This window comes from Nipponia nippon, unplaced genomic scaffold (assembly GCF_047370975.1).
Source record: "Nipponia nippon isolate SJK-2023a ecotype South Korea unplaced genomic scaffold, ASM4737097v1 scaffold_10, whole genome shotgun sequence".
NCBI lineage: Eukaryota > Metazoa > Chordata > Aves > Pelecaniformes > Threskiornithidae > Nipponia > Nipponia nippon.
This window is the reverse complement of record NW_028262291.1, coordinates 13,821,728-13,844,359: the sequence shown is the minus strand read 5'-3', so window position 1 is coordinate 13,844,359 and position 22,632 is coordinate 13,821,728. Positions and strand designations below refer to the sequence as shown.

The window sequence follows — 22,632 nt, the reverse complement described above, 5'->3', positions numbered from 1 at the left end:
GGTGCAAACTACATGTGTTTTGCAGTGGCAAGAAACAAAAGGAGTGACCCAACAACTTCTTGCTCTTCTCAAAATAAATTTCTTTTGGTTAGCAAAGTGTTCATGCCAGGCAGCTCCTGGGACTTTGGCTTCATGCAGCCAGTCAGCTGTGGAGCCTATATGCGTATTTCTGCATTGCCACTGGGCGTGCGAGGTGACCACGGCCCTGCTGCAGCCCACGGGTGTGGTGCCAGACTGCGCCCGCCGGCTGGCCGCAGGCACTGCCTGCCCCGGGGCCTGCCCACGTGCCGCACCACGGGCACCTACCGGGGTGAAGGGCAACATTTCTGGGGTGTCTCACACCTGGTGTCTCCATGCTGGATCTCCAGGGCCTGAGGGATGCTCAGGGATGTCCTGGGCAGCAGGGACGGCACCTAGCAGCCACCAGCAGAAAAGGGACAGGGGTGATGGCGACGTGTGCCCCAGTCTGGCTGCAGACATGCAGGCAGCTTGCTGGCTGCATGCAGGTGGATGTGCCCCAACACCATGTCCCCTCCATCACCCGGGGGGGAAAAAAATTGCCCATGGCTTAGAAAGGATGCGTGTGTGTGTACTTGGGTCTGAGGCACACTCCTTTTCCAACATCTGACCTGTTTGCCTGCGTGGCAGTATTTGTCATGTGTTGAGCTAACGGTGCTACAGGCAGGTGGGGGCAGATCTGACACTGTTGGAGCCCCTGGCTTTGGCACTCAGCTGCTCGCACAAGCGAAGACCCTGGGGAGAGTGAATTTTCAGGCCTGAGGTGGAGGGAGGGTTGGCCATCAGGAGGGACTGCAGACAAGCAATGCAGCAGCAACTTAAATCATCTCCCCGCCAGGGAGGTTTTCCTGGGACGGCCACGGGAGCCCACACTGGCCTCAAAGCCACAGGGCTGTGGTCCGTGCAATATATTTATAGTCATGTTATTTATATTTACACTTACACTAACATTTACATTACTTCTGAGATGTTTCAGAGTGCTTTTGTGGCAAAATTGATCTCTATTTTGGGCACTTGCCTTCCAATTGCTCACAATAATCTACCAATATTCCATACTTTCAGCCACAGCTGATCCCCTACTTCGATCTACCTCTCTGGCTCCTGCTGCTTCTCCAGGACCAAACCTTGCTTCCAGCGGCTGCTCCTCCTCCTCCTCCTCCTGCTTTCTCTCAGACCTTCACTAAAAACCTTCTTCCGCATCACGAAGCAGCCGCCCTGTCAGGCATAGAATCATAGAATCGTTTAGGTTGGAAAAGACCTTTAAGATCATCAAGTCCAACCATTAGTCTCAGCCTGGCCAGAGTCGTCCTTGGCATCCTTCATCATTTTGCTATTAAAACCAGAGCAGGATGGACAGACAGACGGAGTCATTCAGTTCCTGTAAGCTGCAATACCTCAATTGAGCTGTGCAAACCAAGGCTCCCCTGGAAGCTGGTGCCTCCAGCGGGGGCCCGGCCCTGCCCCGGGGGGTGCTGCAGTGGATAGCGCTGGTTCTCACGGGGGCTGGGGGCTGGTTCTCACTGCCTACGGAGAGCACGGGGGCGCGCACCCCGACTTTCCTTCACTGGATCAATTCAAGCGTGGCTCAACCAGAGAGACAAGTCCTAGCAGAGGAGACGCTGGAGCGACCTGAGTTGGGGCACAGTGGCACTGGTGGCTGGGGACCAGCCCCACGTCTGAATGGACTCCCCTAGCAAAATGTTTGCAACCTCCTTCTGCTAAAAAGCCGGTTTTGTGTGAGAAGCTGACGTCTGGGACGTGGGGACACAGGGGGTGAGGGGACAGGGTGAGTGGCATCACCCCACTGCTGTCCCTTCTCTTTTGGAAATAATATTACAAACGCAGTGCAGGCACCTCCGCTGCTCACTGGCTGGTACAGCGGAAGGCAGCGATCGCTAGAGCAGGTAGAAAGCCAGTGCCCCATAAGTAGGGGCAGGGTTGGCACATAGTGAGCTAGCCAAAAATTAAGCCAGAAACTAACACTTGCAAAAACCATCTCCATGTCCAGCAGTGCCACATCCCCTAACCTGGTGGGGACCAGCCCCAGGCACCAAGTCACTGATGTCACCTACTGCCACTGCGGGGCATCCCCAGCCCCGTCCCACCACCCCTCCCAGCCCCGCAGCCCGCTGCTGGAGAAGAGCCTTCCCATCTGAGAGCTGCAGGGGGCCAGGAGATGGGTCGTTTGGGGAAGTGGCTTTTGAGCAATCACTTGGAGGGCTTTGCTCATGGTTGCCCCCCGCCACCCCAGCAATTTGGAAGTGAGGCACATCTGCCGGTGCTGGTGGACAGACCTCGGCGAGTCCCTGGCGTGTGGCAGGGGCTGCTGCAGGACCACCCCCTAAAAGCCTGAGGAACCTGTTGGTGTTGCAAATGTCTGCTGCTGTGCCCATAAGTCTGCTGATTTCCATACTAAAGACATTTACTGTATATGTTTGCCACAAGGGAAAACTACTGTCTACGACTCAGCTATATTACTGGAAGAGCAGCAGCAATATTCGTGCTTTCTGAATATTACATTTCCAGGACCTGCTCTATGGCTTTCAAAATCCTCCTTCCAACTCCCCATGTGTCCCCCCCCTGGCCAATTAGCGAAAATGCCCGGTTAGGGTGACAGCCCCCTCCTCCGCACGGCAGCGCCACACCGAGAGACTCGGGCAAAGCAGCGCGAGCCATCCCTTCTTGGCATTGGGAAGCACGGTTCGCAAGCCAATGACAGAGGGATGAAATGCAAATAGAGCATTTCTTGTAAAGTAAATTAAGCTAACAACGAGGTAACAAACCGCTGTTAATATTAGATTAACTTGTTTGGCAAGATATGAAATCGGGCGAGCTGGATTGTCGATAGCAGTCCTCAACAGCACTAATGCTGCTCAGGGAAGTATAACATCCCTCTGAAAGACAGAGACACACACCAAAAAAAAAAAAATTAAGACTGGAGGAAGAGCCAGAATCTGTGCAGCAATTACACCAGCATTAAAGATGAATGGAGAAGAAGCTTGAGATTTTGATTGCCTTTAAATACTGGCTTGTTTTTAATCTCAAAATCAGACTGTGCTGTGATCACCCATTAGCCCCAACTACAAAAAAAAAGATCCTAGATTTTTAACATTTGTAGTACAGACTTAAAATACCCCTTTGATCTAAGATAAGGAGGCAAATGGCAGATAATTCAGAAGTTAAAGCCAGTTGCATGCGGTTGGCAGCTGGCGGCGGCTGGGCCAACTTTGGGAACGATGGAAACTTGGGCAGAGGGGTGACCGGCAGCCGTGTCCTCAACACGGGGATGGAGACACAAGCTTAAATGTCATACTATATGCCAGTGGTCACTAAACTGATTAAGCAGTGTTTATCTTTAGCAGTAAAAAGGCTATCTGCTGATACTAAATGATTAGAGTCTAAAATGCCATTTACTCTGCTCTGATTCCTTGAATGAATATTTATGCCAAGTGATGACTATAACACCATCAAAAGGTTTCCGTGCTCTGCTCCATAGAGTGGAAGTGATTATTCAACAGCAGGTCTGCACTCCAGCACTTGTTTCTATTAAGCAAATTTGCAGCGTTCAGACAAAAATTCATGATTGCATTGTCCTCCTGGGATTTTTATTTTTAAAGAATTCCCACTTCCAGCACTCTCCGGGACATGGTCTGTGGCAGGCGGGCCTCGTCCACTGCACAGACACAGAAAAGCAGATACAGATGCTGCACAATTTCTCCCTTGTATTTTTTTTTAAATGTAAAACAACTGGACATTTGCTGCACCCCATTCAAAAACAAGCTGTGTCCTGTCCCAGGCTTTCCTCCCACCCACCAGCCAGGGCTTTTGCTAAAACAGCATCGTGAAATTCTTCATTAGGCATAAGGAATCGGATCCACAGCCACGGTGAAAAATAAAGAGGGCTCCCCATCAGAAATTAAGCCCCTGCACCCTGGCAGAGGAGGCACTGCCTGCGTTTCACAACAAGGGCAAGTACAGGGAGGCAACAAGATGCCCAGCGTGCCATCACACATGAGTCACGGGCCAGGGTGTAACTCACCCCCCCCTTCCCCAGACAGAAGGGTGTTTTGACAAGGTGTGAGTGGGTCCAAGCTGCCATAGCGAGGGAGGGCTCCAGCCTGGTCCGTGTCGGGGACCACTGAGCAAACCGAAGAGATGCTGCCATCCAAGCAGCACGCTGCTGGACCTTGTATTTAGCATGCATGACTGGAAGGGAAGTTATGCCTTTGCAGTGCCGGCCGGTGCCGGCTCAGCATCCCCTGCGCTCCATCTGGGGTGCGCAGGGCTCGGTTCCTGCCTTGCCCTGGAGACAGGGGTGCTCTTCTTGGGGATTCACTCTCTCATAATCCACCTCCCTGACATTTACCTCCCCAGAAGGAGAGACCCATGTTGTTCTGGTAACACCCCCTCTGACCGCTGGATCTCTGCGTGATCCCTGCTCTCACGTTGCTAACCGTGTTTCATCCTTCGTTCCAGGCTCCCTCTACGCCATGCTGCCTGTTCCATATAGGTGGCAACCTCCGAGACTAGACCTTACCGTAGCTGTTTCAACTTACTCGTTATTTTGTCCCATTTACCTGTCCATGACCCATTTTTTTCTCCAAGTTGCTGGACCGTCTTCTGCTGGGTTTGCTGACAGCCTGTTGCATTGCCACGTACCAAAAAAACCCCACCAAGCCACCCCTATCCCCAGACGCATCCAAACGTGCCCAGCTGATTCGCCTCCCCTGCAGAGCCAGCGTGGGGATCGCGTACGCAGCAAGGCATGGCTCACACCAACCAAGTGCCATTTTTATTCATCCAAAGGTAGAGCGGGATTTCCCGCACAAGCGACCCTCCCCTCCAGCATGCTCCTCCTCTGGGGTGACATTCCTGCAACTTTGCCAGTGATGTATGAGAGATCCGGCAGCTGCAGAGCTGTTAGCTGGCATTAGCCAAGCAGCTCTGAAAAGTTACACTTTCTTCCCCCCTTTCTTCTGAAGCAAGGAGATCACCTAAGCCAAGAAAAAATGCTTTCTAGAAGGTTTAAGTACCATCCGCTGAAGGACATTTTTGTTTTTTAAACTGGTGCCAAAACGCTCCTTAAGAATCTGAACTAAATCTGAACACCCCCCCAGCTTGTTTGGTGAGAGGTTTAGGTTTGGTTTGGTTTTACGGCTCCCACCCTCACCACGGGACAACGCCCACGCGCTGCCATCGTGTGCTGAATTACAGAACCCCCACGGGCAGGCGGATACCCCTCGCTCTGGAGCACAGGCGGTGGCCGTCTGGCAGCCCATTTCAAAGCAAGGAAATGCCACGTTTGGGCAATAAGCTGCTCCTTCAGTAGCCCCAGTGTGGCCACCTGCAATAACCTCTACAAGAAAAGCATCAACTCTACAGTTTCTCAACAGACAAAAAACCCCGCCTCAACCCCAAAAGGCACTAAAATGGAATAGCAATTAAAACGCTACCCATCCGTAAGCAGCTATAGGTGGCTTTTTAATTGCTATTCCATTTTTATGGGAATAAAAGGGGATGGGGCCAGCACATTTTATAATGGCTCTCCCAACCAAAACCTCTGTTTATCAAGCAAAAATCACTCAATCAATCCACACGTCCAAGGTAGCTTCAGATAACAGGTAATATATTGAAGCATATTAAGCGTCTGGTGGTGGTTTGCTTCTGTTTAGCCATTATTCAACATAGATGTACATAAAAGCATTTCATGCAACAGGCAGAGCAGCACCAAGCTGCACTGCATGTGGCGTTTGCAATTCAGAGAACACACACACAATCCAGGACCAGTAACCGATTAAGTCACATCAGAAAAAAAAAAGTACTCGGTGTCTATTTATTAGGGGAAAGTGGGGTAAATCTAAGAAAAAGCAAGAAGACAAAACAGAATTGCAGCCATCCTTTACAGCTACTGGTGCACTGTATTAAAGTGACACTCACCATACAAAGAAATGGTTTGGTACAGTCCAGTGGGTTGCACATGAATTGCATAACCTTGAAAATCATTGCACAAAGCATCGCAGCAGGAACACAGTTCAGAGCTTTTCTATGAGAGATGCTTCAAATCCGATCGCTTTCGTTACATGGGAGGTCAAAGCACCTGGCACAGAGTAAGCAAAAAGGGCTGCAAAAAGGGATGCTGTGTCAGCGTCCAGTCACATTCGAACCCTGACATCAGCTCTCGCAGCAGCTCAGACCTGGACAAGCAGTGCCCCACAGGAAAACCCCACTGCCTATCAAAGCCTTGAAATTAATATTCAGATCAATGCCTGGGCACCTGTTGGCAGGGCTGGAGGGAGCCTGTTCCTCACAGCCCAGACTGGAGCTGGCCAACAAGCACTCCTGGCCATGGCAATGCTCTGTCAAAATTCATAGAGATGCAAAACAAGGCAACTCTCTGCCAGCACCTCAGCACTGCACAGCAGCCTGGGTGGGACCCGACCAGTGGCACCGACGGTTCCCAGCCATCACCTGCCCACAGCTCATTCCCCACCATTGTACAGCGCAGCAGGTTTTTGGACACAAGTCTCCACACAGTTCAAGCAGAGGGGTCTCATTCTGCAGCAGCATTTCTTCCCCCAGTTTGTGTGTGTGAACTCCTGCCTCTGCTTTTATTCCTGCAGTTTCCAGGGATCTGTGTACATATTTCTAATAGTCTGCTCAATATCAAGCACAGGAAATACAGGCTTTCACCGCATGGGGAACAAACCACAGCTAAGATGACCAGGAAACATTGATAATTTTTAATTCACACCAGTAATAAAATTGCATTACATTTTTCATAAAATAAATGTTCCAGTTTATATACAGAAAACAGACTGTACAGAGCCCTCCCCCAGACCTCAAAAACTCACAAACATACAGGCAATGCAGTGCTCAGCTAAGCAGGCACAACTGTACATCTAAAATTGTAACTGCTTTGTGTTGGGGGGGGAAAAGTACTACAATGTATATAGTCCTCTCTGGACCAAGAATTAAAAAAATATTGCAGGCAAGCTGACAGGCGCCCTTGCTGCTCGCGCGGCCGAGCGCCCATCCCACAGTGCTTCAGCGAAGCAGGGTTTGTTATTGAACCTGGGACTCGAAGCTCCCGTTCAGCTGCCCTTCCTCATAGTCCATCTGACACAAGATCATGTTGTTCTTCAGGAAAAATTTGTCTCCCACACAGAATCTGGAAGATAAAAAGAATTAATGGGTGTAAGTATGAACAGAGGTTAGAACAAGGGGAATTTGAGGCAGTTTGGGTCTGAAGGCGACTCTGGGGACCAGAATTTGGTTTCCAGTTCTGCCAGTGGTGTGGGACCCTGGGAAGGCCACGTGCCTCTCGCCTCGCTCCCCTTCCCCGCAGACGCCCTGGGGTTTTGCCGTCCCTTTTCCTGGCACAGTGGTGCTCAGCTCCCAGGCCATAGTTGTATGAAGCAGCTTGGGCAGCAGGTCCCAGTCTCTGCTAGGTCCCATGCCAGTGGCCAGAGGAGGCTGGGTGCAGTTAAGGGATTTGTCCCTGCAGACGAGAGGTGTCAGTTCTACAGCTGGGAAATCAAACAGGCAATATTACACAGAGACTATTTTAAGTTTTAGCTGGTATCCACATCTCCACGGTTCCCTCGGGTGAGGCAGTATTTACACTAATTTCCAGGCAAGGACTGGCTATTAAGTCTTTCCTCACCCCCTTGTGTACAGTGCGGAACAATAAACAGAAATTTCCTGGTGGCTGGACTCCTAACCTTTATCTTCATTGAGCGAAGGGCACTGCTCTCTATATACCATGTAAATTGTTCTGTTTGTATTGAAGTTGACAGAGAGGCTCGTGATATTTAACAATTTTATTTGACCATTAAGGTCAAAAAAGTTCCACATATAGGATCTGAGAGGTGTGAATTGACAGCCAATAGATTTTTCCTCCCTGCCTGCTTGCTCAAGAATCAGAAGCTAATCTTTACTTCTTTAGATAACAAATAATGCTCTTTGCACCCAATTCAGGGGCTGGGTTTTGTCCATCACACCAACGGGGCCATGATAGACCAGAGCGCATGGCTGCGCCTCCCTGCCCCAAGTGCGAGTCCTAAATCAGCCCCAGGTCCCTAAAGCAGAGAGTCCCCCCGGCCCCTGTGCCGAAAGGCAGCTCTGAACCCACAGGAGGGGGCAGGTACCATCCTCTGGCAAGGCTGAATATTCACTGGGCTTTGAAGGAAGATTAGTGGCAATGATCCCGTCCTCCAGAGACTTATCAGACCTCAAACGCCCATTTCCTCTGCTGCCAGGCAGAGCTTTGGTAGGGATGTTGCCTACTCCTTGTCTAAAATGCTTTCTAGATTTGTAACCCAGGCAGCTTCAGGCAGAGCATCTCCATAAAACTGAGTATTTTGTGCTACAAGACCAGGAGTGGTCATTTTAGAGCTCCTTTATAGGTCTGACATGGGCACAAGTTTTCTCCAACTGGACACCTGCAAATAAACTGATTAATTTGCCAAGCTGGTGCAGAGAGAACTGGGCATTGGTTCTCACTTTATATATGATTTCGCTGGAGACTTTCCATTTTCTTCCCTCTGCAGCATGTGCATTAGTAGTTCTGAAATTCAACCTTTTTTGCATATTAAAAAGCTAAAAATTAATCTCAATTTAAATTAACTGCTTTTATGCTAAAAGCTGTACTGCATACACTCTCCTGAAAACCACCTTCCCCACTTGTAGGTTTACTCACAATAAATAACAGACATAGCTGCTTGCTTTCTGCTACTTATCCCTACCTTAAGTACAACATAAATCTCCAGGAAGAGAAATGCAAAAATTACTCTTGCCAGCAGCATCACCAACAGCCATCTCTTGCCCAAGCTGGTTTGGGTCTAGAGGAGCCAAAGGAGGAGCTGGAGAACCAGGGAGTTGGGGGGCGTCTGCGTATGAGCACGTGGGAGCTAAAATGCACAGCAGGGCTACCCTGAGACCCTGTGAAGTTTTGGGAGAAGGGCTTGATTCACTGGAAAGGCAACTATTTCCTTCTACCTGCCAGTCCTGCAAACCCAGCAGTAAACTGGGATCTCTTCAGCTGATGCATCTCAACTAGAGACAGAGGATTTAACAGGGCAACTTCAGATGCAGTTTCACATGTCCCATCCCGCAGCTCTCTTCAGAGAGGGAGGTGGGACTGCACTGCCAGCCCCCACGCTCCAAGCAGGTCTGCCGCAGAGCCTGTCTGGCTGATTGAGTTCCAGCCAGCAGCAGCCAGAAACAGACGCTGAATCTACCCTGCCATTTCTACAGAGTGATTTTCTTCCTAGCAAATCCACATTTTTAGATAACGGCAACACAAGCAGCTGGATTTCCTGCAACCCTTGTAATACTGGCCTATTAGCCAGCTACAGCGGTGACCAACTTTTATTCAGTATTGTGACAAGCTATGTTGACCTTATAACAGTTTAAAGCACGGTAGGCTGAGTCGTGTTGTAGGACTTGCTGCAAACCTGATGTTTTGGAGGATGAAGCTAATGAAAGTACTGCACACTCAGTAAAAATATTAGAGATTTTGCTCTGATGGATTTAACACCCTACACAGAGTCTAGCTATAGGAGGGCGAGTAAGCTGGAAGAGAACTAGAGAAAGGTCTTCATAATAAAATCTTTTCATAGCTGAAGAACGAGGTGGGGTTTCCAATTCAGAACTAGTTTTGGCATCCACCTCTGCAATTTTTACTTTAGGGTTACTTAAACTCACTGTTCTCGGTTCAGCTTCCAATGTCATCTGTTACAGGAGCACTGCCATTCTGCCCTTTTGGGCCAAAATCTCTAGAGGATAAGTCATAAAAGTTTGTAGTCTTCTGATCTCAGCCAAAAATAACAATCTACACATAGCTCTACACTGTCTACTCAGCCCATCTTTCTGAAAAACTCAGCTCCTCCCAAACTGGGCAAATCCCTTGTGCATCAAAGCGCAACTCTGCCAGAATGGGGGGATTACCTGTGCTTTCCTGCCAGGCAGTGACAGCACATGGAGGTTATTTTAAGGGCGGAGTAGGACTGCACTTTGCACTGCGGTAACAGTGTTAGCAATTGCAGAGGGAAGAGAGGGAGAGAGGTGCTTTGGAGCCTTTGTAATAAAAGGTGAAATTTAACAGAAATTCCTGAAAATGAAAACTAGGTGGTACTAGGCTTTTCCATGAGACAAGCTAGGGTAAAGTAGGGGTTTGATGACAAATACTCATCCTACAGACTCCAAGGCCAACCCAGCACTCCTGCTGGTGCAGCCCAGAGCCATGACTTGCCTCTGCCAGAAGGGACATTTGAGATGCTCTAGCCCTAGTATCGGCGTGGAGTTTGGGAGCACCCCTCTCCTGTCTGGCCTTCATTGGCAGGTGGAAGAAAGCTGAGCCTAAGGGCTGAGCCTGGCAGCATTCTGCAACACTTCCCAGTCTGGAGACAAACCCCACGAACAACCAGCAATTTCAGCTGAAGAGAGACCATCTCGGGGAGGGAACATAATACGTTCTGCAGACAGTCACACACTGCTGATTGGGAATCACGGCTGTTGCAGAAGCATATTCAAGAGTGGCAAAACAAGAACGGGCAACTGAAAGATTTAGCGTGGCTTCGGGAAAGGAGCCCAAGGCCAGGAGCCACTAGATGTCACTGCCGCCTCGGCGCTGCCACCGTGCCTCTGGACGCCGCCAACATTAATAGGAGAGTTTTCTACCTCAAACAAACACCGCCTCTGCCTTCAGTAACATGATCGAGTAAAGCCACCTGAGCTACAAACTGCTCACCCCATTCTCCTCTTCCATGGTCTGGCACCAACTAGCCACAACCCCATTCATCCCCATGAACTAAACCGCTGTCAGAGGGCATGGAAGGAGACTCAGGCCCCAGTTTGCATGGTCTCCTAAGGTTAGAGGGAAAGGTGGAAGGGGTTTGCATCCACACACGCACCGAGTATGGCTACTTCATTAGAGATCCCACTGTGACTTTTGTTTTAGGGCGAGTGATGAATTTTTAAGTCAGGCTTTTAACTTGAGCTTTACAGCATTAGGTTCTACATCTCCCTATAAGTTTTGTCATCTCTCTTCCATCACTATCTCTCTCACACCTTCACACGAGATGAAGTGTTGTTTCCTAGTTTCATCTTTGGGAAACATAACCACAAGTCCAGAACATGCACCCCAGCGCAGCCCCCGGGCCCTGGGCAGTCACTATAGCCTCACTAAAGCAGGAAGAACAACCAGCATTTCAGGCCTGTCTTGGACAAGGATGGATGGATGCATCAGAAGGTGACACCATATCACGTCTGGCTCTGTGGGCTTCCATTCTGCCTACAATCACCAACAAATAGGGCACTGGAAAGATTTTTCACAGCCCTGCCAAATTTGGCTAGCTACAGGTAGCCCAAGGGAAAACTTTGTGCATGACCCTTTATTATACTCCTTGACATGTGTTTTTCACTGGGTAAAACCCAGCAGAAATACACAAGCCCCACTCAAAATTACCCCACCAAGATCCCCTATTAATTACACAACAACCAAAGGGATTTGTTCCTAGTGTTGGAAAGGGCTTATCTAGAGTATTTTTCTCTTTCCTATCCCTTCTCTTTCTCCTTCTTCTTTGCTGTCCCCAGTTCTGAGCCTGTCAGAAACCTGATTTAAGCAAAATAACGTCAGTTTGCCAGAGGAGGACCAGTCTCCATCGCCTGTGTTCTGCAAAGAGAGCAGATCATGAAAGGTCACTGAAGCGGTTTGTTTTATTCAGGAGCAGCTGTGCTGCGTACAACTGTAGCCAGATCTGCAGGCTCCGTACCCCTCCTCGCCCCCCCAACTCCCACCAGCTACAAGGGGATTTGCAGTAAAGGGGCTACAGGTACTTAGATGCATCACCCAGGTCAGCCTAATGAACCAGCCCCGGTCACACCAGCAGGCTGTGAGGCCCAGACAGGTAGCGTGGATCAAACATTTCCCCTATTTTACAGGCCAAGGTATAAATTAGTTTGTGTTTGTGTGTATAATAACTGTGTCCTCACCGCTGGTTGCAGAGCTGACAGGCAAAGCAGTCCAAATGGTAAACATTATCTCTGGCCCTCATCACCATCTCAAAGGCAGGGATCAGTTTACTGCAGGCAGCACAATTCCCGGTGGTACCAAAGAGCCTGCCAAAGAAGCACAATCATTAGAAGCCATTTTAATTAAATGGTGGAAGGACTAATTAAGTGTAATTAGCAGTATCAAATACTGTATTGCACCAATAAATAGAAGTTGCAGTCTCCATTTCGCTGACCAACCAGTGTGCGGGAACTTGGGATAAAACTGCCTGGTGAGCAGGCTCCGATTGTCGAGATGAAACTTCATTTGGTTTGCGAGCCTAGGGCTAATTTGCTGTCTAATGGAGAAAAGCATTAAACACTTAGAGCACTATTTTGGGGCTCACAAAATTTCAGTCAAAAACTATCTGCCTCTCTGCAGCGGTGGGGTAGGTGCTTGGAGCCGCCAATCCTCCTCTACGTGTGCTTGCCCCATCTGCGCTTGGCCACAACCTAACGGAGGGATAGGCTGGCAGCCTCTTGCAGCAAGACGCAGAAGACATGCACGCTTTGCCAACCCTGGCAGGCAATGCTATAATATAGCTCAGGAAGAACCTCACTTACCTGCTGTTTAAAGCAAAAAAGGACAACTTCTCTTGCAATAAGTACAACAGCATTTTGCAGGGCATCTGAGAGAGCAAGCCCTCCTCCCTGGCTGTGCCCCCCTCCTCCCACCTCCACGTCCCTCCTGGGAGTCAGCTAAGTCCTTCCACTGGGCCCAAACAGCATGCTCAGCCATTCCACTTCAGCTCCCCGGTCCTCGAGGACAGCCCTTCAGCACTGGAAGCTTTGCCATTTTCATCTTAGCTTTCACTATCTGTCTCCCCAGATGTCTGCTGCTGTTACAGCTCCCGCTGGGGGACTCAACCAAGACTGCAGTATCCTTCCCCCGGCCCACTTCTCCAAGATCTCCCTGCGCACGCCAGGGGCAGCACGCCACTGCAACGATAAAGCCACACAAACCAGCCGGGGCTTGAATCAACAGGCCGACAAAACCAAATTTCACCCAAGACTGTGGTCAATATGCAAGTGGTTAGTTAGGAGATGATAAAAATTGTATTCTTGGGGTGATGAGCCTCAAGACGTACGGTTCCTGCTGACCATTAGCTCTGTGTGTGCAACGCGTCACTGCCCGCAGACAGATTTGGGCTCGTGGTTTGTTTCAAGCCATTGGTTCTGGCTGATTCCACAACAGGCAGGCGAGAAGCATCAGGAAAATCTATAACCAATTTCTAAACCTGCAATTTGCCAAGGTAATCAATAGTAATTATTACTGGCCAGTAATTGTGAATTAAAACACCCAGCAATGTTACAGAAACCTCCACACAACTCTCCCACCCTCACACAGCGCCATGCTACCAAAGTCAGCTTGCTCTTCAGCTACAAAAAAAGGCTACCCTTATTTTTCATTAGAAGTGGTATCCGTGGTCTTTCGTTACGCCTGGCTGGAAAACCCCAAGACTTCCTATGAAGAAACAGCGCTACGTTTTCCCTAAAAGTTAAACAACACAAATCAAATGGAAACACAAACCCCTGGTGGGGCGGGACAGAAAAGCCACAATGGGAAGACCAAAATTTTTTCCCCTAAGATCCATCATATCAGGGCTGAAAGGAAGAGTAAAATGCCAGCTATGTAGTTTGCACTGGCAAACTCAGACCAGGTAATCGGTAATGGGGCAGCCCCTTTCTCCCTGCAGGCTGACTCCGGCTTGCTCCGGCTCCCGCAGGCAGGCAGGGGAGGCAGCTGAGCACGGTGCTTGGCTGCCTAACGCCAGCAGACAGGACTGAAAAAACGCAGCGCTGAAAAGCGTACAGGTCTCCACCCTGAAACGCCTGGGCTCTCATTCAGCGCCCGCTCGCAAATCAAGCCATTAATACAGACACCCCTCCCTCCCCCAACGTAGCTGCCCCCTTCTACGGTACCTCACTTGGGCATAGCAAAACCTGACAGCTTTTGCCACGGTTTTGCCATTTTCCATAAAACCAGTCATCTGTTTTTAGAGTACCCAAGTCACAGCAAACTCAAAAAATGAGTCCAATACACGTTAGGCAGGGAAAGTGGGAGGTTAATCCTAGATTTGCTCTGTGCCCAGCACTGCTACATGCACAAGTATAAAATATCCATTATTCATTAGCATCACAGTTGTGTGGAGCTCAATCTAGATTAAACAAAATAAAGGGGCCCCAGACAGCACCATTTGCATTGTTAAGCAGGCGCTTTTCTTCAGCCTTCAAATAGGAGACTTTTCTAAATGGAAATGATGGGGAAATTTGGACAGATGTTCACTTAACTATTTAAACAGTTAGCTTAAGAAACATGAAAAATGTATTTGGCATCGTATTCACCTGTCTCCTTTCAGGGGTTTGGGGGGTAAACCAATTGTTAAACAGCTTTGACTGTTTGCATAAGATCTGAAGCTTATGTTCTGTCCAGCTGAAATCGTGTTGCCTTCTAATGTCTACATAAACGTAGCTTCCAGCTAGTCAGCGTGCTAATCTTTTTCTCTTCTATCAAGTTTCACAGTCCTCCATACCCTCCCTTTCCCAACAGATGAACATTTCACACTTATTCTAGCACTTCCTAATTTTAATCTGCTTTTCAGGGAGTGATTTAGAACCCTGTATATTCACCATGCTTCTAAAAATACGCTGTAACTTGTAGCTCAGTGAACATGTTTTTTTTTTAATCTGCTGGAAGAAAAAGCAAAATGAACACAGACTTTTGCCTTTTTTGTTTGCTTGTAAAAACCCTGCCACCTCTGATACCTATTTGTCCAGAAGCTACTTGAGCTGAAACTTTCTGAGATGGGGAGCTTCACATTATTGGAGGAGGGAGAGAAGACAAGGAGCAGGAGAAAAATCTTCCACCCTAAGCCCCATCTGTGGTTAAATTTAAAATAACCCCACATGAACAAACTGATCTGCATTCTGTCCCCCAGACACCTTCATAACAGATGCAATACCCTCTCACACATTCACGCACACAAAGTTGAAGCGCATTAGAAAAATCTATCAGAAGATGCTCAGCATCTACTTACCAGCTCGGAGCTACTGGCAGAAAAGAAGCTGGAAATACAGAAAGGTTTCAGTTTGGAGTTGTTTTGCTTCTTCTAAAAAAACCTTTTTTTTCATCTCCCTTTGAAGTTAAAAGGCAACAATCTTTAAGTACTGATTTATCCCCCCTTATGTAACAGGAAGATCTAACCGCTTGTAAATAAGCATAGACTATGCAGATTTAAAATTTAGAACAATTAAACTTTTACCCTGTGGTAGTAATTATGTTTAATGGCTCTTAGCCTGAACTTAACCATGTCTATTGTTGTCAGCCAGTCTAAAAGCAGGAGTTTGTCCAAGGACAATTTTCTGTAGTTTATAGGCACCCTAAAACCCCTGCTACGCGCTGTTCTCATTGGCCATTGATGTCAGTGTGTATAGTAAAAATTAAAGCTAATTGGCATACAGGAGCAGCAGTGAATGCAAATGAATTAATGGGAAAAGAAGGGAGCACCCCTGGAAGCAGTAGGCAACTGTCGAAGGATGCTTTTTATGTAGCTTTGTCTGGGCTAGAGTCATCTTCCGCACAATGATCCAGACCTCACCAGCTCCGTGAATACACCTGAAGTTAATTCAAACTAGAGTAAAGTCAACAGCACCCTGCAGGTTTTCAGGGAAGAAAACATGGTAAAGGGTCCTTACCGTAGGGAAAGCAGGAAGAAACTTCTCATACGAACACATTAACTTTAGCACATTTTAACAGATTTTTTTCCTTCTCCAACTAAAATGTGCAGGGTGGCTAAACCGAGAACCTGATTGCCTACTTCTGTCACCACTAGAAACAACAATCTGTTTTAGTCATTGTCTACAAGGAGAGAGTCCCCATTTCTTCTCCTCTCTCTAGCCTGGTGTCTGACTAGCTAGCAGTTCGCAATCTAGAAAGAGGGAGAAAATCTTCCCTCCACAGAAAGAGTGAAAATTTTGGAGCTGTTTACAGGAGACAAAAAAAGAGGAAGCAGGACAGGCACATATAAATAATGAGTGGTACAGAAAGGATAGGTTGGGAGTGTCAATTGGATTTTTTTTAAACAACACAAGAACAAGACAAGTTCAAAATTAAACAGCTGAGTTGAGACTGATAATTCCCCAAAACAAGAGGCTTTGTCAACACTGAAAGGTAAGAATTATGAGTTGAAAGAGGACTAAACACTTATCTACAGATAAATATCTACATTTGTAGATACTGTGTACAGCTACATATTTCTCTGTATATTTGTATATCCAGATTATCTGGATAAGTTTTTGAAGAGCTACCAAACCCCACACTCTCATCCTTTCCAGCTAGTAGGTGAAGTAGGTTTTCCCATACACTTTCGCTATATGCCTGCTGCCATTTATTTCCTAGCTCCATCAGGACCTGCTGTAGAACGAGACTTACTTTATGTACCTGAAACTCATCATCATGAAAAGAAAAGGTTTTGCCCCTACCATTTGAAACAAACCAACAACTAGTCTTCCAGTGAGGACAGCTCTTAACAGCTTGCAATCGGTATTTTTCCCATCTGTGGATATTAGAAATATGCTGAGCTACAAGTCTGATTTGACCAAGGTACTGAATATGCCAATAATTGCAGGGAAAGCCCGAACATCACTTAAAAAGATAAAAAGAATAAGCTTAAAAGCAACTTCAGACTCGAGGTTCCCAACTTCCCTGTCATCAGCCTTTGTGTAATATTCAGAGAAAGCCTTAGTGATAGGCATTTCAGTATGGTAAACACAGATTAGGTGGTGCACCCTCCTTTCCAGGACACCATTGTCAGTGCTGCAGTGGGAAGTCATGTCAGCTGAAGGAAAGGAAATGCATTTTGGTACTAATGAAGTTGGTCAACCTGTCCTCTCATGAAGCCTTGAAGTTCAATCGCAAAGAATTTACATCTTGCATGCCAAAGGGTTTGGCATTCATGGATAGCATAGCGGGAGGAGTTGAACCAGCGCAGTACAAAAAAGCCCTCTGGTTGGGTGATCGCACTAGTTCAGAGTTTACTGGGCATAAACTTCAAGGCTGCTGAAGGGCATCTGTTTTCAGTTGAAGAATGCATCTGAATGTTCACTTATTTTTACTCCTTTGGTCTCTCCCTCCATATTTTCAGTAGATATTTACAGTGGGGTAGGGACTCGCAGCAGGAGAGAGAAATCCAAGTACTCCTCCCCTGTGCCAGCCTTCCTCGTGGTATAACTGAAGCCACCGACCTTAAAACCCATCTTGGTTGTCTCCGGCACTGTTGAACACACATGCAACAATGTCCTCTTAGGGGAGTTTAAAAACAGCAGTCAGAAAACTGCAAGGCTGGCAGTGCTAGAGGTGTGCTAGTACACCACAGCCTGGAAGAATTACTCCCCATAAGCTTTCCTCCTGACTGGGAGGTGTGGAGAAGGGGGGGCGGGGAGGGAAAAAAAGCAAGCAAACAAACCAAGCATTGCTTGTTTATCCTGAAAGGCATGGGCTGTGAGAAACCCCTGGACCAGCTACTATGGAGAAAAAAAAACTGTGCTTTAACATCACAAAGCACAGCAATGTTGGCAAGACGCATTGCATTTTGAGCCTAATTAATCCTCCTTAATCTGTATAGATAGCAAGCATAGAAGTGAGGTTATCCTACATAGCAAGCAAGACGCTCCCTGTTGCGATGCAAGAACAGCACTTCAATTTTGCAACGTTTTTAGGCTCTGACCAGATACCTTTTGTTCAGCCACTGCATTTATACCTCTCCTCCCCACACTGAACATGTCCCTTGAAAAGCAGGCAGGGCATGCTCTCGGTGCATGCATGTGCACTATGCTCCTCTGGTGGAAAATAATCCCAAAGACTCTCCTTGCTGCTTCAAAGGTGTTGCAGCTTCTGCAGGCTGAAGCTACATTCAGAGTATTAGTGATATCTCTGGTAGATTAACTTAAATTCGGCTAGTTTCAGCATGCACTTCTCAGTTCCTGAAGACTTGTGCTTACATGTCCAGCCATGGTTTAATTGTTTGTCTTAGGGCCTTCGTTACCGACTTGGGGAAGCCCACCAGAAGGAGGGTATTTGCCTGCGTCCTCCCGTGCCAGAGAGCAGGGCGCCTGTGTTTGTGCAAGATCGCTCTTCATATCCCACAACAAAATGAAACCGTGCACATTTGCCAGATACAGATCACTTCAACTAAAGGGCTCCCAAAATGATTCATTGTCAGAATTAACCCACTGGGGCATCCAGAGCAGAGCAAAAACCAGTATCCAACAACTGGAAACCCCAGTACCGGGCAGCTGATTTGTTTGGACTAGGAGCTGCCCAGGGTGGAGTTCAAGCCTCCATGACACAAAGAGTGCTGAGGGGCACCAGTGCCAGGGGACGGCAGTCCTGCCAGGACATCTCCGTCCCTCAGACGGGCTGTGCAGGGCTGCTCCGCCTGCCAGAGGCACCAACACCATGCTCAGGTTGCAGCACCGATGCCATGCTGAGGTTGTGGCACTGATCAAAACACGTGGGAAGTCGTGTGAAAAGAACTTCCATGAAATAAACCAAGAACAGCATCGGGGCTTCCCAGAAAGCCCTTCTCTCTTACTGATTCACCATGATTTTTTAATGCAGTTTTTGAGCTTTCTTTGGAGTCTAATTAAGGCCCTGATCAGTGTAAATGATGAAAAACTTTCCTAACACCAGCATATCAAACACACAGAAGCAACAGTTCTGCTCCTGTCAAAGCAAGCCTGAATCGCCTTTGCTCGTGTGAGGGCACCATACCGAGTAAAAAGGAAAAATCACATTCTTCATCAGCACTTCACAGTGAAATTTAAGTTGTCAGTTCCTCCTGGGAAATCCTGATGCAAGACCCAAACCATCCCTGTGAACCGGAGCTTGGTGAATGTTTAATTACGCCTAGGAACAAACACACATTGCTGCGTGGGGGCTGCGAGGAGCCATGCACGCTGCATGCTAAGCTTCTCTGTCCCAGAAGCAGTTTCTTCAATAGCATTTGCTTATCAAAAATAATTAGAGGTAGGAATGCTGGAACTGTGATTATGAAACAAATGGTAAATCTATTTGCTCAGACAAAATGTATCGAAAAATATATCTAGACACAGCTGGAGACTGAGGTGATACTGCAAGGATAACAACTCGAGATCCAATTTCATCTTTCATGATTAAAAAATGAGCAAGAAAGTGTTTTATGAAATGTGAAGGTTAACAAATGTTCCTTCACAAGCAATGACGACAGTTTATCTTTTGAAACAAATGACCAGGCTATGGTCTGCTAGCAGCTCCTGAAGTACATTTGAAAGATTTCTTCTAAAAACCCACTGAGGACCTGCACACAGAGCCGGCAGCCCACCGTGCTGCCAACGCCTCGGACAAAGCCGGCTCCAAAGCAACGCCGACGCACCGGGGCAGGATGCAGCCGCGCTCCTGTCCCAGCACCCTGCCCCACACCGATGGCAAAAGTCCAGAAATTCATCCCTGTCCCCGATCCCTGCAGCGGCCGCAGCTGCTCCAGTACGGCAGAGCCGCTCTTTGCTGACAACCATGGCGCAGGGGCTCTCAGCCCAACGACACTGTGGCGCAAGCAGGGCCCAGACCTGCAAATTGCTGAATTTCTAAGCTGCCCAAAATATTCCACGAGTCCTTTCTGTCTATAGGTAAGCACCTATAAATTGCTGCCTCCACACTGAGGAGACAAGTGGAAGCCTGATGCTGGGTGGTAGTGGTTGGGTCTTTGCAGCCCCGGGCAGGAACAAACCTGCTGCATGCTCAGAGATGGAGACTGCACAAGGGGAGGGGAAAGCACGTTTCACCAGGTAATGAAGCACGTATTCCCAAACTCCATGCTCGGCTCACAGGCAAATTCAAAGAAACATTGGTCTATAAAGAGATTATGAAACACCAATCTTTTTCTCCTGGTCATTACACAGCAATATTCCTTTTGGACTTCAGATATAAAAGATACATATATTTACTTTTATGGGTGCAAAATCAGTCTAGCTTTTAATTTTTCACATGATGGTTGACCTACTAAATATCAGTGCACTATTCACCCTGTTTTTATTCAAAGGCATATAGAGGAAGTGGCCAATGATAAATTCCTTTGACTGTCCTCCAGATAAAGTACTCCCTTTTTGGTGCAAGTACAGCATGAAGTATGAAAACTTAATTTTAGGAATGAATTCTGCTAAAATTTGACTAGTAGAATAAATACCGTGAGTTGTTGAACAAGGAAAAAAAGATGTGGATAGAGGCTCTAGAACTATTAAAGGGAAGGAATTATATAATGATGGGAATGGGTAATTCTCCAAGAAGAAAAATTCAAATTACCAGGAGTGAATAGACAGTAGAGAAGATGGTGATGGCAACTTTAACTCCTTCTATTAATAGAACTAATAGTTAAAATTGAGAGAGAAAGAAATATTATGTGTAGAAGGCAACAGAAGGTGTTTTAAAGTAAAAAAAAAATTGCTTTAAACTTCCATAAAATATGAGAGTGCAGAGCAATGCCCTTATTCCTATCCTAGGACCCTGAAATGGTTCCTTAGCATCAGGAGAACAGATCCCAGGAGTGCAGCAGAACCCCCCAAAACCACTATAAACCTAAATTTACTTATTAGCAAGAACACCAAACATCACAGCTGTAGATCTGGCTAAATTTCCTGGGATATGACAATTATATTGTTCTTCCCAATAGAAAACAGGTAAGGAATACTTTTAGTGCTCAAAGCTGCTGTAATGGACTAAATTTGAATAGGGGAAAAATATTTAAAGTCGGAAGTAGTAAACCCCCCCCCCCCCCCCCAAATTAGCTAGTAGCATAATGTATGTATACATAACCATCACCTGAGGAGGTGAAGGCTAGCCAGACACTGAGAGGAGATTGCGCAGCCAGTTGAAGCGTTTGGTACCCTACTGCAATACGGGCAGATGCCCCCCATTTTTACTCACAATACCTACAACTTCTTTAGCATGGGGAACGTCTGGGCCTGTTTTACTGGGCCACATAAGCCTTCTCACCACAATTTAACCATGCTGCAGAAATAGCAATAGACTCCCCCCTTGGTGGACTGGGGACTATTCTAACTCAACAAATGGAGGCAGAGGGGCTACGAGACCCCTTTCAGGCACAGAAGTAGTTTCCTTCAGAGACCATGCTTAACTGTTGCTGTGACAGAAGCTGCATGGACATGGTCAAACACTAGCCCCAACTGTTGCCTTCCACGTTTCATGAATTGCCCTCTCTTCTCAAAAGACGGGACGTGGGCTGTTTCCTGGGGTCGGCGCCTCCTGGCTTCTTTTCCATCTTTAGCACAGACCTCTGGTGTGCCCCAGAAAGTCATGCCATCTGTGGGCCAGTGAGAAGATTACAAATTAAGCTTTTCCACCTCAGAGAAGCATTCTCAGGATAAACCAAGGAAAGAAAGAAAGAAATGCTCTACAACTGCAGTGATAAAAAGGTTCTTCTAAGTTTAATGGCATCGATACTGCTTTCCTTCAGCACTTTAACGTGTCTGATTTGATGCTGCATGTTATTTTTGTTATGAAAAGTAGAACAAACCAAAATCAATACAGTGCTCATTAAATGGACAAAACATGGGGTAGCTTGTAGGTCTCCAAAAGCAAATGTAAATGGGAATCACCGCCCAGCTAAGTATTTCCAGTAGGGTTCTGCAACGTGTAGAATAACACTGAATATCTATCTTCCAGGTCAGATTAAAAAAAAGAAAACCCAACAAACACACACAACACTGTTTACCAAATGCACAAATGACAGTCTACAGAAGTGATAAATAATGAAGAGGAGGATGACTGACGTAGAGACCTGGATCAGCAAGCTGGGTGCAAACAAGAGATGTGTTTTAATACAACCAAGTATAAAGAAACACTCCAGAAACTAATGCAGCCTATGCTTTCTGGAAGGAAGACTATTCCTAGAAGAAGCTCTCCTGAAAGATTTTGGCAGTCCTTGTGATTAGCACCTAGCACGACCCAATTGTGATACTATGATGAAAAGAAATGATGCAATCCTTGACAAGTAAAGCTCAAGAGCTGTTATATTCTTGACACATCAGAATTATGTCCACAACACAGAAAGAGTACAGCTGAACTGAAGGAGGATCAGTGAAGAACCAAAATGCTAATTTGGCGTTAGAAATCTGTGTGTTAAAGAACTTTCTGGAGCTCAGTTTTTTCAGATTAGCAGAGGCAGGGTTAAGGATACTTCTAGAGCAAGTGACTTGTGGCATTAGTAAATACTCAGACTTAAGACAAGGTACAAAAATTATTTCATGATAGTGAAGATGGTTAACTCTTTCCTCATCACACCCTTTCCACCTTTCCAAAGGCCGCTTATCATTTCTTTCCGCCTTCAGATGTGCTCCACCCTTACCTGAGCTGCTCCTCACTTACGTTTTGGGGATGCACCCCATCTAACCCCATATGGACCTGTGACTGCTGCCTCAGTGGCAGAATTTCAGCTGAGACATTTCATGTGTGCCCCGAAGAGTTTCAGCTCAAGCAGGAGCAAAGATCCTCATGTGGGCAGGATGCTC

General features: G+C 47.1%; 1 protein-coding gene across 3 annotated transcripts in view; it reads right to left on the bottom strand.

The window, feature by feature from the left end:
• Window positions 1-6,743: 6,743 nt before the first annotated feature.
• The window catches only part of LMO1 (LIM domain only 1), a 62,422-nt gene continuing 46,533 nt past the window's right edge, over window positions 6,744-22,632 (bottom strand). For all 3 annotated transcript variants that reach the window (XM_087745576.1, XM_087745577.1, XM_009461466.2), the window contains exons 3-4: window positions 12,013-12,138; window positions 6,744-7,186 (exon numbers count right to left, since the gene is read on the bottom strand). In XM_087745576.1, coding sequence (XP_087601702.1) covers window positions 7,081-7,186; window positions 12,013-12,138 — 232 coding nt within the window. In that variant the 3' untranslated portion in view covers window positions 6,744-7,080. The remainder of the gene's footprint in view (window positions 7,187-12,012; window positions 12,139-22,632) is intronic.